Below are 13,981 nucleotides of genomic sequence, written 5' to 3' on the forward strand. Positions count from 1 at the left end.
GTAAAAACAGGAAATAAAAGATGCGAAATGGCATGACAGGCGGTGGAGAAACAATAAATAAACATATAATCACATTGTTATTACAACAAACTGTTTCACATACAAATATGGAGCAATGTTTTATCATTAGTGTTCAATAGATACATCATATCAAAATATATATGTCTTTACAAAATGGTCATTTTGATGCTTACAAACCAGTTGTAAGCTTATGTAATCAAACGATTCTATAACAAGATATATGAAGACAATACATTTGAGATATGTATTGTAATAGGATATGTCAGAGAAGAGGGGGGGTAGGGGGGGGGGGGGGGGGGGGAGAGAAGAGGAGTAAAAGGAAACAATGACTTCTGTGCCTTCAGGGCAATTAGTTTAATGAAAGGGGGTGAAATGAGATGGATTTTGACATGTCGTGTGGGAGGCATCAAAAGGAATGAATGAATGGTAAAAGGGACCTTCTGGAAAATTGAGAGTTACTATTTCATAATAAGATCTATAAAAGTAGAACATAATAACAATTTCCTCTTTTAACAAAACAAAAAATGAAAAATAATTGAAACAAGCCATTTTGCCTTTTTTTCTCTCGCCTTCTATCCTCAACAATGAAGACACAAAAGACCTCTCCATGTTTTCAGTGATAAATTAGAGATCAAGATAACCACAAAGAGACTATAATTGTGGGACAACACTGGAGAAGTTCTTAAAAGGATAACAATATGCATGCAAGGGTAATCGAATGCAGTGTTTTGAAAAAAATACACTATCATAGCTAACAGAAAATGCCTGTATTTAATCTTGGATTTCAAAGGGAGAGAAAAATTTAATAGAATCAAAAAAAAAAAAAGAAGAAGACCAATATAGAGGCTGCAATAAGGAACAGTTTGCTTTATGGGCATTTTGGATAAATAAATTCAGGTAAAAGAAAGACGAAGGGAATGAGAGAACTAGAACTTATCTGCGATTACTAAAGTCCCATCTGTGATTACTACAGCCCAAGAAAACAAATCAAGACAAGAAGACTAGGTTGAAAAATAAAAGTAGCTAGAAGACCTGGCCTCATTTGATAATTTATCACTGTCATCCATAACAAACACAAAATTCAAATCTAAACTAAAAACCAACAATTTCAAAAAGTCCAAAAGACAACATTGGTCCCAACAAAATCATTGTAATTATCTCCGTAAAAAAAAATTAAAAAATAAGCCCCCTTCAATACTTCTTGATATAATTACTCCAATACCAACCATGATCATTCATGACATCGGTTATTAAATTCAGGAGGCCCTCCTCCCCCAAATAAAATACAATGGAACTCTTTTCTTGAACAGGGAAAATAAAAATCTGTATTCTTCCAAAAAAAAAAAAAAAAAATCTTTTCAACATACTCTAGAAATGACATCTTGCATTCAAGGGGACCTGGTATATGAAAACTTGGCTTCAGTCACATAAACCTGATTGTATCCGAGGTCCACTGTATGAATGGCAATATATCAACTTTCTCAAGGCAAAACAACAGTTAAGAGAAACAACATACAAAACAAGCTTCGAGGGAAACCAGAATTCTATCAAATTTGTGGTGGTCGAATTACACATCTCACATACCATATCATACATGGTTACATGCATTTGACCAGAGTGTGTAATCCCATGGACAAAACAGCTGGCGAGTGGTCCCCTCACATTTGCAATAATCAGGTTTCTGTTTGAAGATGATCATGATAATGAAGACGATGACGACAATGATGATTTTTTTCAAATGAAAATGTATGCAGTATGGAGGTAAACTAAAGAACGTATTTAGTTTCTTAACCATTGACATGCGAAAATGAATGCACTGAACAAAAAATTCATTTTAAAATGCATTTTAGCATTTTCTGAAGTGAAAAGACCTACAGCCACTCAATTCATCTTTGGTATGGACTCTCACTAAGGTGGAATTTTTTTACAAAACAAAACAAAACAAAACAAAACAGGGATTAGATTTCACACTTTAAATCTCACACTTTGAACCTACAAGAAAAATGAGGCACACGGAAGGACAAGCTGAGACTGATTGGATGAATTGAAAAGGAATTTTTGAACAGCACAAGATGAGGAGAAAGGGGGAGGGAAGGAGAGGGGAGATATATAATATAATTTCTAATTATATATTTACAGTGTCAAATTTCAATTTCTTCATAAACATATTTGACAACATTTAATACAGGCATAATTTAATATTAACCAAATCTATAACATAATATAATATAATAAAATACAATAAAACAAAATCTCTCATTTTTCATCTTTTCTTAAGTTTCTTTGTTTTTTTTTATTTTATTATTAAAGTTATTTTTGCTTTTCAACATCATTAAAATTCACAAACACCATATTGTCGGGCTGAAGTGGTGATGTCTCTTATTTCTTAATAAATCAAACTGTGTTTATACATATCATTGTATTCTACAAAAACACTGAATTTTTAAATAACACATTTTCAATGATATTATGAAGTGATTAATTTTCATAGCATCATTGCAACTTAAAATATACATGGTTACAAATTATCAAAATGTCAAAGTTTAACACGAAAGGGAGAGAGTTAGAAGAAGATAAAAAGAAGAAAACAAATGAAAACAATGTAGGCAACAGAATAAACCACATCATTAAAAAAAATATAAATCGACTTCAGAAAATTTGAGGTCCACAAAATTTAATGAGTGAGATATAAAAATGCCTCGACAGGTGAGACAAAAGTCTTGATACAATCAGAAGAGATGCTGTGGGCTGAGGAGGAGCCACAGATCCAACAATAATAAATACACAACAGAGAGGATTTGAGGAAAAAGACCCTTCAAGTTCTTTATTATTATTTTTTATTTTTCTAATTAAAAAAAAAGCCTTGTAAAAATCGAGAGGCAGTATGTAGATTTGTTTATTGTTATCAAAAATATTCTTACCAAAAAAGCTTTTTGATTTGTCAAAAAAACCTATATCAACATAAAATGAAATTGTTCTTTTCATAATCAAATATCATTTGTAATATGAAATACTTGTGCTGTTGATCGACAAATCTGAGGTAAAAAATATACCTGGAGCTACTCTGTTGTTTTGTTTTTGCTGCGCCATGATGATTTATTTCCATTTCATTGAGTCAGTCTCATCCCCTTCAATCCATCATTCATGATTAGCAACTTCCAGTGAACCAAGGCCATAGTCAACAATAACACTGCACATTACCTCCTCAGTTGTAAGAAAATACATAAAATTTGTGCAAATCAAAACGGAAATAAATTAAAGGTGCAAATAATCCTGAATTGTTTTGATGAATGACAAAGCAGAACAAATAAATCAAGAGCAATAAGTTTTGTGTTTTAAAATAAAACAATGATGAAATTTCACTGTAATATCATCACATAAAATGAGTCACAATGATCATTATCACTTGATCCATTAATTAATAATGATAACAACAACAGATAGTTGACTAAGGCTTTTACTACAGAAGTAGAATTATCAACAAACACAATCATTGGTGGAAATTATAGTTTAGAGTCATCAGTAGAAAAATAAACACAGAATCTTCTTCAATGTTCTCACCATAATACCTTAACACCTATGATATATATCACTCATTTATGACCAGCACAATAACAATGTATGAAATAACCACAACAAGAACCACCATGAAGAATATATCGGTATATTCAGGACAACATCCACAGGCAGCGAGGAGTAAATTGGCCTTGAGATGAAAAGCCAAGAATTGCTTGACGGCCTCCTAAGGCAGGGAGATGGCAGTGGCAGTAGCTGTATTTCTTTGTGATAACAGGGAGAGGTCAACCAGAGACTTTGTATGAGTAGCACATCACAAACCTTAAATTCTGTAGCCGTTAACTTTCCTCCTCCATGGGTTCTGATTGTCTTCGCTCTCCCGAACTGTTTGGATTGTTAAAAGAAACAATTCTTAAAAAGTTAATTAAAAATATTTGCCCATTATCTGACTAAATGTTGGAAGTCAACTGTTCTTACTTTTTCTCCCATTATATTGAGAAATAAAGGAATATTAATATAGTTTGAAAGCGCACACACACACACACACAGAGAGAGAGAGAGAGAGAGAGAGAGAGAGAGAGAGAGAGAGAGAGAGAGAGAGAGAGAGGAGAGAGAGAGAGAGAGAGAGGGGGGGGGGAGAGGAGAAGAAAAAACAAAATAAGAAAGATAAAGAAATAGAAAAAAAGCACAATCTATAACAAAGATATGATGACCCAAATTTTATTTTAAGTGAATTTTACGAAATTTTCCATCACAGCGCTGTTGTCACAGAGTGAATCTTGAGAATTCAATACAGAATGTTTCATGTGGTTAAAAAAAATCCAGAATATCAAAGATAATGACTTCAATTTTACCACTAAATCAGTTTCATCACTTGGTCATCATATTGGCATGATAGCTTTCTCAAAATAATGTAGGCTTTACCTTTGTGGTGGTGGTTGTGCAGGGACCATACTAAGAGATGCAAGTGCTGAGACAGTTTCTGCCTCTTCTTTGTCTACCCGCTGTATTTCCATTAGGGAGTGATGGGTTGTGCCAGCATAGCGCTTTACACATGGCCAATGTTCGGCTGGAAAAGAAAAAAGAAGGAATTTATAAAGAAATACTTTAGAATAGAAATCATCCTTTCGTGTGAAGTCAAAACAATGTACCAAACCTGAGAGTTTAATTTTGTTATTAGCCAAAGAAGGGTTTGAGCCCAAAAAGTTCTTTGTTTAGTATATAGTCTTTTAAAAGTTGTCTTGATTTTTGTACATTATAATTTTGTATCAATAACTGAAACTGCCTAATTTTCATTACAGCAAGAACAATAAACACCAAAAACTTGCATTATTTTTATCTTAAACGAATTTAGCCCAATATTGGACAATAAAACAGAAAATCATGACCTAACAGCTCAAGATAAAAAGTGACTTTATGTATGTATCACTTTCATCTTTACATAACAAGAGACTATTGAGGAGACCTACACTGAATCTGAATGGCAAGGTCTAAAGCTTCCACTGCAGGTTTGCAAGGGGGTCTTTTGAGTTCTTCTTCTCTAATAGGAGGCAGCTGTGGATAAAAGTATGAAGCAATCTTAACAAGTGCTTGCAACACTTAATTTATATTATATTTTAAGAGCTAATCTAGCAAAATGAGAAAGGTCGGATGTGTTTGATGATATGATAAGTTATGCATAACAGGTCTAACAGGTCAGATCGGACTGTCAGGCTTCCAATATTCATTACATGCCAATAGAATCGATCAACAAGTACTTACATCTTCACCAAGCAGAGCCCTCACAGACAGTTCTGCTGCATCACATATACTGGGAATATCGTAACCGCCTTCTAGGGCTAAGACCACTTTACCATCAGCCAGCGACATCAGATCTCTAGTCATGTGACCAAAACCTGGCAAATTATAACAAAAAAATTGAAAAAAAAAAAAGACTTTAATTGTTTGTCAGGGTTTTAGGCCACTTGGGACACATGTAGGTCATTTCAGCACCAGAAAAGATGAAAAAAATATGATAGGCAAAAATTTCTTATTTTGAAATTGAAAGCACAGGAGAAAAAGTCCTATCATTAAAGTTTATGATAACTTAAACATGTCAGCTATTATATCATTCAGTTTCAGTGAATTGTACTTCTTCAATTTTAGAAAATAAATTCCTGTTTAAAATCACTGGACAAACAGGTGATCCTCATAATGCTGACTTTGGCCAATTCTACAATTTTTTCAGATCATCATGATTCTGAGATTTTGCCTTACTCATTTCTACAATAAATAAATCAAAAACTGATATTGTACAATCCAAATTCTTTTTCCAAGAGTTATTTTTTGCCAAAAGGTATCTCAGGATAGCAATTCATATAATATGGAATGCACCTGATGATATCAAATAAAAATGATTGTCCTTTCAATTACTGAAATAAAATAAAATAAAATCATGATGTTTTGTCAGTTTCATTCAAATATGTGACCTACTTACATTCAGAGGAGACTTCATATCCGCCTAATGCTGTGGCATGTCCCTTTGCGGCATCATATCCAGCCGACACTAATACACATTCTGGGTTGAATTCCCGAGCTATAGGCATGACTAGGGTTCTGCAGATGTTAAAACAACAAAAAATCTCAAAATAAGATATAATACACACTGATAATTTTCACACAATACCTCAACTTGACATTGAATTTCCTTTAATTCATGACTTGTTCCATGATTTATCTGATTACGACTAAACAAACTGCTACTATAAGCCAGAGTTCCATTGCTATTATTGCTCTATTGATTGGTGAAAACGGTAAGATATGATATCAGAATTAGAGTGAAATTGAATATAAAAGCATTAAGAAAATGAACTAAAGTTATAAATGCCTGAAGGATAATGGAATGTTGTTTCAAATCAATTCTCTCTGTGGATACTTGCCCAACTGTCAAAACATGAGAACAAAGAAGTTTAGCCTGAAATGTCTGCTGGTTTTATTCTTATCCATTATTTTTTTAAACTCTGAAGCTTTCCAATTACGAGGGTCACTAGATAAGTTTCCGGAATCGGGTATAAGAAATAATGGCATTACCATCAAATTTTCACAGCTTCTCACAGTATACTTCGTGAGCTTAGATTTGGATGCAAAGTTTCATCCTCTTAAACTATGAGTCAAAGCAGTTTTGTCACATTTCCGGTGGTGTGGCTGAAATTTAATCTTCAAATGCTATCTTCATGAGTTTCAAATTTAATTCCACAGAGTTTTTCCTTGACAAATGGGAACAAAAAAGTCACAGGGACCAGGTCAGAAGAATATGGAGAGTGGGTTAGGATTTGAATGTTGTTTTCAGCTGAGAACTACACTGTTGCATTGGCTGTGTGAGTTTAAGCATTGTCATGGTGCCATAGCAACCCGTTTGTGCCTGTCTTTGGACGCTTTTTTCTCCACTTCTCTAAAACCGATGGTATGCAGTGGTAAACATACCAATCTGAGGTGATTGTCTACCTTGGAGTGGCACTGTGGCGATGTAACCTTTTAAATTGAAAAAAACTTGCCACCATTTGCTTTCCAACACTGCGAGATCGCTTGAATTTCAGGGGTGGAGTCTCACCAGGAAAGAGGCACACTCTAGATTGGCGCTTTGTTTAGGCACACTCTAGATTGGCGCTTTGTTTCAGAGTCATACATTTTAATCCATGTTTCATCATGTCACAATGTTTTCCACATTTCTAGATTGACCCTCATCGGACCATTGAAGCTTAGTGGTACAAAATTGAACATGTTTTGTTCATTGGTGAGGCACCCATTGAGCAGACATCATGTGGACTTTATGGCAAAGTACAGTAGCTTCCAACCTGATATTTCCCTTACAGCATATGCACGTTGACCTACACGATCATCATCATTGAGGGATTGCTTACCTCTTTTAAATTCACCAAACCAGAAATAAATTTGAGATTTTGATGGAGCAGATTCCAAAAATTGATTATGTTAAGTTTCATAATAAACAGATACATTTAACCCTTTCAAAAAGTAGTAAAAAATCATGGCTCGAAAATCACGTCTATTCAGCTCTAATGTTGTTGAAACAATGAACGGGATATGACGTCATATATTTGTTTATTTTGCACAAAATTGTGAACATAAATGAATGAAAATTTGCTGGAATTTCCATTAAAGGATGCTTTATGGTTTGTAAAAAGAGTTAGAGATCTATCTTTACTGCATCGACCCAATTCCGGAAACATATCTAGTGACCCTCATATATATTCCATATACAATGACCAAAAAAAAAAAAGGACAGACTAAATTAACAAACCTAAAGGCTGCTAAATATTCTGCATCACCCATGGGTGGATTCAGACTGCCTCCAAATGCAATATTCACATTGAAGCCCAGAGCAGATCCTTCACCACACTCATCAGGAGCTCCTGTTCCAGGGAAGAAATTCCCACTGTCATGTCGATGGATGGATAAATACAGAATCTTGTGGTCATCATACAACATTTTTTGAGTACCGTTGCCATGGTGAACATCCTGAAATTGAACAACCAATGAAAGAATAAAGAAAGAAATTATTTTAATTTATCAAGCATTACTTTTCAGGTATCCTGGTAATGCGCAACATAAAATATTAATCAGACAATGAAACAAAACAAAGTTTCAGTAGGCCATAAATACAAAAAAAAAAAAAAAAAAATTGAAAAATAAATATCTGGGTTTTATGAGAAAAAAAGAAAATCTACATCAACCATAGATGTGCGAGATTTTCAACCTTTCAGTATTTCAATCGTTTTTCTCTGATAAAAACAGACCAAAAAAATGAAAAAAATATAGTTTAACAAAATCAAAATTAGGCCAAATGTTTTTTTCCATTATGACGGGCAAAAGAGACTGGCCTGATATACATGCCTTATTAACTCTTGTTGAATGGTCGTGACTTGCATGAGCGACAAACTTTTCCTTTTCCCTGTCACCTCCTTGTAGCAAACTGTCTCTAAGATACCTTTGTGCAGCTTCGTGATCTTGTGGTACGACACTTACCTTCTGACCAAAAGGCCCCAACAGGTCCCTGGTTTGAGCAGTGTAAAGTTGAGCTGTTGGAAAAGGCTCTTTACTTAAATTCTCTCACCACACTCAGGTGTAAAATGAGTGCCTGGATGTTTTTGTTGAAAAATTGTGACAGCCCCTCATAAGCGTCATGTCCTGTCCTACATGTTGACTTATGCTGTTGGGTTGGAATCCCTTGTAAAGCACTTTGAGCATATTTAGTAGAAGTTGCGATATTGAAAATATCAAGTTTACCTCTCATCTGATTCCCTTGCAGAGCCTTACACATTAAAATGATTATATGGAAGGTAATAATCTAAAGCTATGACCTATCTCATGATTTCAATGATCTACAAGGATCCCCAGTGAAGGAAAACAAGAACAGGTCAGACTAAAAGTTTGTTTGTTTTTAAGGGCTTTACCCCACTTGCAAAACATTTAGGTCAAATAAGCACCAGTAAAAAGGAAGAAAATGGGATAGTACCATGTTCTAGGATTAAAATTAAAGCACCCTAGAAAAGGTAAGGCAAAGAGGAATTGGTTCAAATAAGGAACAGATGTAGACTCCAAGAGCATACCACTGTCAGTGTACTTAGTTTGAGATCACCTAAATGTCTCATCCAGACACAAGCACATGTCCCCACTAAGAGGAATACACTCAAATGTTTACAAAGCATATTTATGTAAACAAAAAATAATACATTGCATAACAGAGAGATAATTTACACATGTCCCCACTAAGAGGAATACACTCAAATGTTTACAAAGCATATTTATGTAAACAAAAAATAATACATTGCATAACAGAGAGATAATTTACAAGACAAAAAATGTCATCTCCGAAAACTCTTTAACTATACATCTGAATGTTTCCCTCCCAACTAGGGTATCCGACCAGAGCCAGGACAAAACCAAGTAATCTCATTCCAAGACAAAGACAGAAAGCATGTTGGAAAAGAAATATAGGGGGATAGTTTTCACAGTAAATACCTCCATCCTTGCCCACTATGGGAAGTCAGGAATCCCAATCAGAGACTAAAGTTAAATAACAAAGTTAGTTTGACAAAAGTTTCTTTCAGTCATGGGATTCACTTGAATTCTCAACTTAATCCCATAACGATAACAGATAACACTACTACTTACCCAATCTATGACAAGCACACGTTTTAGTTTCTTCTTTTCTGTCAGTTGTTTGGCAGCAATTGCGACTGAGTTGAAATAACAAAATCCCCTGCAAAATAAAATTTAAAATGAAGGCACTTCTTTTCACATGGTCGATCCTCATATTTTAAAAAGTATGAGATCACAATGAAAACCCCCCCCCCCCCCCCCCCCCTCCCAAAGTATCTAAACTATTTCCAAATTCTCCATGTGGTAAGAAACATATATATATAAAAAAAGATACTTTATAGTATATAGTGACCATCCTTCCCTTTTTACAATTCAAATGCACTCCTCTAAATTCTTCCCTTTCAAAATGAAGTAAAACCACCAAAAATAAATTAATAAATTACAGTCCACTCCGGATAATCGCAACTCAGTTAATCACAACATTTCCCAAGAAACTGAATTAAATTCTATATAACAGTAACTAGTTAATTGCAACAAACTTTGGTTAATTGCAACAAATTTTCGACCTCAAAAATAGGCAAAATTAAAGAATCAATCAAACAAAATCTCATGATTAAATTTCATCATGGGTGAAATCATGACAGGTTGAAGAATCGAGAGTGCACTGGGTTTAATGCTACATTAGTGTGTCACCACACTATTAGAGACAAAAGAGGACAGGGCTTTGCAGTTCGGATTTGTGCGGTCAACTGTTACTATCAGATATGAGGCGAGTGGGCTGAGCATAGACAACAGGGAGAAAATGACTCTTGTAAGGAGAGACTAGGAGATGATATCCTTTGTTTTGTGCATTGTAACCAACGGGTTTGGTGAGAGCTTAATGTCTCTCATCACTTCTAATCTCTTTGACTCTTACAAATGTTGAGAACAAAAGAGTGAAAGTTAATCCAATCTTAAGATGTTGGCTTGCCTCAAAGCTACTTTTGCTTGTCAAAATCTATACAGGGCTGCCATATATTATTTTTTTTCAATAAAATTGCTCAGTCTATGGACTAAGAACAATGTTTACAACGATGGTTTGTGTTTACCATATTTGTGTAAAATGTTGGACAGGAAACTCAACTTCGGTTAATTACAACTTCCGTTAATCGCAACATTTTTGCTAATCTCAAAGTGCTGTGATTATCTGGAGAGGACTGTATAACAAAAATTAATTTAATTTAAAAACAATTAAATAAAATCAACTTAATATAATACCCCCTCCAATACTAATACCCATCAAATAGAAATAGGAAAAGAAAACAGAGAGAAAAATAATGAAGCCATCGACGATCATATTTTATAAAAATATATATCCTCACATAGGAGTATCTTGTTCTGCATGATGACCAGGGGGTCGCACAAGAGCAAAGCCATTCTGTAAAAGTTAAATATAACTGCATTAATACACAAGTAAAATGATATAAAACACACATAAAAAGGATGAATAATAATAATAATAATAACAATAATAATAATAATAATAATAATAATAATAATAATAATAATAATAATAATAATAATAAATTATATTTGCATAACGCCTTACCCTGATTTCAACAGGCTCTAGGCGCTTTACAAAATAAAGAAATAAATACAATGAAAAATATAAACATAACAATTTCATTTACTTACACACACACACACACGCTCTCTCTCTCTCTCTCTCTCTCTCTCTCTCTCTCTCTCTCTCTCTCTCTCTCTCTCTCTCATCCTTTATCTCTTAGAATAAAGGTTACCTTCAAGTCTCCTGCAGCAACGTGACATGATAATTCAATGACTGATCCAGCAGCCTGAAAGACAGATGGAACAATATTACAATGAGTGGTAATGATAAAGAAGAATTACGATCCTTTGAGAGTAAATCATGCAGTTTCTCTAGTAGTAGTAGTAGTAGTAGTAGTAGTAGTAGTAGTAGTAGTAGTAGTAGTAGTAGTAGTAGTAGTAGTAGTAGTAGTAGTAGTATCTTTATTGTCCATGAAGGCAATTTTTCCTTTGGTTACAGCATAGACATAATATATGCAAACAGACATGCATGAAAGATAAAGTGCGAAACCACACATGTACACACAAACGCTTACACACACAAACACACACACACTCAGAGACTCACACTTCAATAAAGCTTCGTGTTTCGTGTAACCTATCTAAAAGGCATATCATCATGATGGCAAACATTAACATATGTGTGTGTGTGTGTGTATATATATATATATATATATATATATATATATATATATATATATATATATATATATATATATATATATATATAATATATATATATATATATATATATCAGGTGGTCACATAAAAATATGCCGCTATTTAGTTCATTCTATTGTAAAAAGTTATAAAGATATCTTTTTCAAATGTTTACTATTATTGGAACTATACATTATTAATAGAATTGCAAAATACTAAAATAATTAGACTAACAGTTTTTGAATATTATAAAATCTTGTAACACCACCTAAAATTTTGATATCGAAAGATGACGCAACTTATTGTGGCATTTGCGAGTTGTAATTTTTTAAAGAAGACACTTGTTGCTATGCCTGGGAAACTACAATCACGGTCGTATTTAATTATTTGGTGGCAGTTTGAATGAAATGAACGACAGTCATTGATGTATAGAATAGATGACATTACACAGCCCAGAGGACATCCGTTTGACAGTGTTCTCTCATTTGATAGCTTTGACCCAAGGACTCCTTGAGGTCTTTTATCAAGAAAGTTTTGAATCTGTTTTAAAATTACATAATTCCAATTTATTGTTATTTGTTAATTAATAGTTGTTAATTCATAGCATTAAAGGTTGATGAGAAATCTACATAGAGGAATCTGGCATAATTATCCGATGCTTTGTCTAGGTCGGTGGGATATTAATGTCTTGTGAATGTTTATAGGCAAATTGGAGTGGATCCAATGTTTTGTTAATTTCATTTAAAAGAACACATTTTATTATTTTCTCCAGACGTTTCATGGTGATGAATGTCAAAGCACTGAAATTGTTTATTGTTGATGACAAGGGGGATTTAGAAGTAGGCAAAATAATCTTTGTCCATATTGCTGGAATTTTGCCATCATCGAATGTGTTTTGAAATATAATAATAATAAATGTCTTCCGATATCGATGTCAATATCAGTATTATTATTGATGTCAAAACAACAGTAGAAATTGTTGAGTTCTGTGTCTATTGCAGCTAGAGTATTCTTTTTGTTGCCTGGTTTGATATCCATACCTCCCATCTCTCGAATCATTGACCAAGCTGTCACTGGTTTACCTGTTGTAATTTTTTCTTCCATTTTATGTTAGTATGTTTCTCGCACTTTATTTTCATCACCACAATTGAAAGCAGGTTTCTTTTAATTAATTACAGCTTTTAGCTTCTTTGTCATCAATGGCTTGTTGTTTGGGTATATTTTTATTTCTTGTTTTTCTATACAGAGTTTGACGCAGAAATTGATATATCCATTTATAGTGTCTGTCCAGTCATTAATATCTTCTTTGTTTGTGATTAGTTCTTCCCATGCAGTACAATCAAAACAGATCCACAGTTTTTCAATGGCTTCTGTTGACCACATCTATTTGATTTTTAAAGTAGGTTTTTGTTGTTTTAAACTTGTCATATATATTGGTAATAATTTAACTGTATTGTGGTCAGATATTTCAATAGATTGTTTCTGAACTGATTTAATAGCTGTTTTTTCGTCTTTCACGTATTGTTTAAAGCCCGGTGTTGAATACTGACAGTGATTAAAATCGCCTAAAATAATAAGGGGGCTTTCAGGGTGACGGAGTAGAAGTGATGCGGTTTAGTCATCAATTATTTGTTTTGCAGTGTCGTTATTCGCACTTAGTGGAAGGTAAACAATGACAATGTTTATATTGTTAAATTCCCGGGGTAGATAGTGAGGGTGAAGTGACAGCGATAAAAGTTCAATGTCATGTGTGCTAATATGTGCAGTAGTAGTAGTAGTAGTAGTAGTAGTAGTAGTAGTAGTAGTAGTAGTAGTAGTAGTAGTAGTAGTAGTAGTAGTAGTAGTAGTAGTAATAATAATAATAATAATAAAATTAATATTACTATTAATAATAATTATTATTATTATTATCATTGTTATTCTTATTGACATCATTATCCTTGTTATTATTATTATTGACATCATCATCATTATTGAGTGGCATACCATTCTAGCTGCTGTTGATGTGTACAATTCATTCCAAACTGTGTCCGAGTCAACACCAATTCCTCCACAATATAAAAGACAAAACTTTTTCGATGAACTCTCTGAAAAGTATAAA

At 33.6% G+C, this 13,981-nt stretch overlaps 1 protein-coding gene across 1 annotated transcript in view; it reads right to left on the reverse strand.

The window, feature by feature from the left end:
• Window positions 1-2,289: 2,289 nt before the first annotated feature.
• LOC144965249 (histone deacetylase 5-like) overlaps window positions 2,290-13,981 on the reverse strand; it is a 96,766-nt gene continuing 85,074 nt past the window's right edge. Inside the window, exons 20-29 of the mRNA XM_078900389.1 lie at window positions 13,867-13,967; window positions 11,415-11,468; window positions 10,998-11,053; window positions 9,709-9,796; window positions 7,835-8,052; window positions 6,014-6,132; window positions 5,299-5,432; window positions 5,007-5,091; window positions 4,462-4,606; window positions 2,290-3,921 (exon numbers count right to left, since the gene is read on the reverse strand). Of these exons, the coding sequence (XP_078756515.1) occupies window positions 3,876-3,921; window positions 4,462-4,606; window positions 5,007-5,091; window positions 5,299-5,432; window positions 6,014-6,132; window positions 7,835-8,052; window positions 9,709-9,796; window positions 10,998-11,053; window positions 11,415-11,468; window positions 13,867-13,967 (1,046 nt within the window). The 3' untranslated portion in view covers window positions 2,290-3,875. The remainder of the gene's footprint in view (window positions 3,922-4,461; window positions 4,607-5,006; window positions 5,092-5,298; window positions 5,433-6,013; window positions 6,133-7,834; window positions 8,053-9,708; window positions 9,797-10,997; window positions 11,054-11,414; window positions 11,469-13,866; window positions 13,968-13,981) is intronic.

This window comes from Berghia stephanieae, chromosome 2 (genome assembly GCF_034508935.2).
Source record: "Berghia stephanieae isolate SIO BIC M18660-M18661 chromosome 2, UCSD_Bste_1.3, whole genome shotgun sequence".
Lineage (NCBI taxonomy): Eukaryota > Metazoa > Mollusca > Gastropoda > Nudibranchia > Aeolidiidae > Berghia > Berghia stephanieae.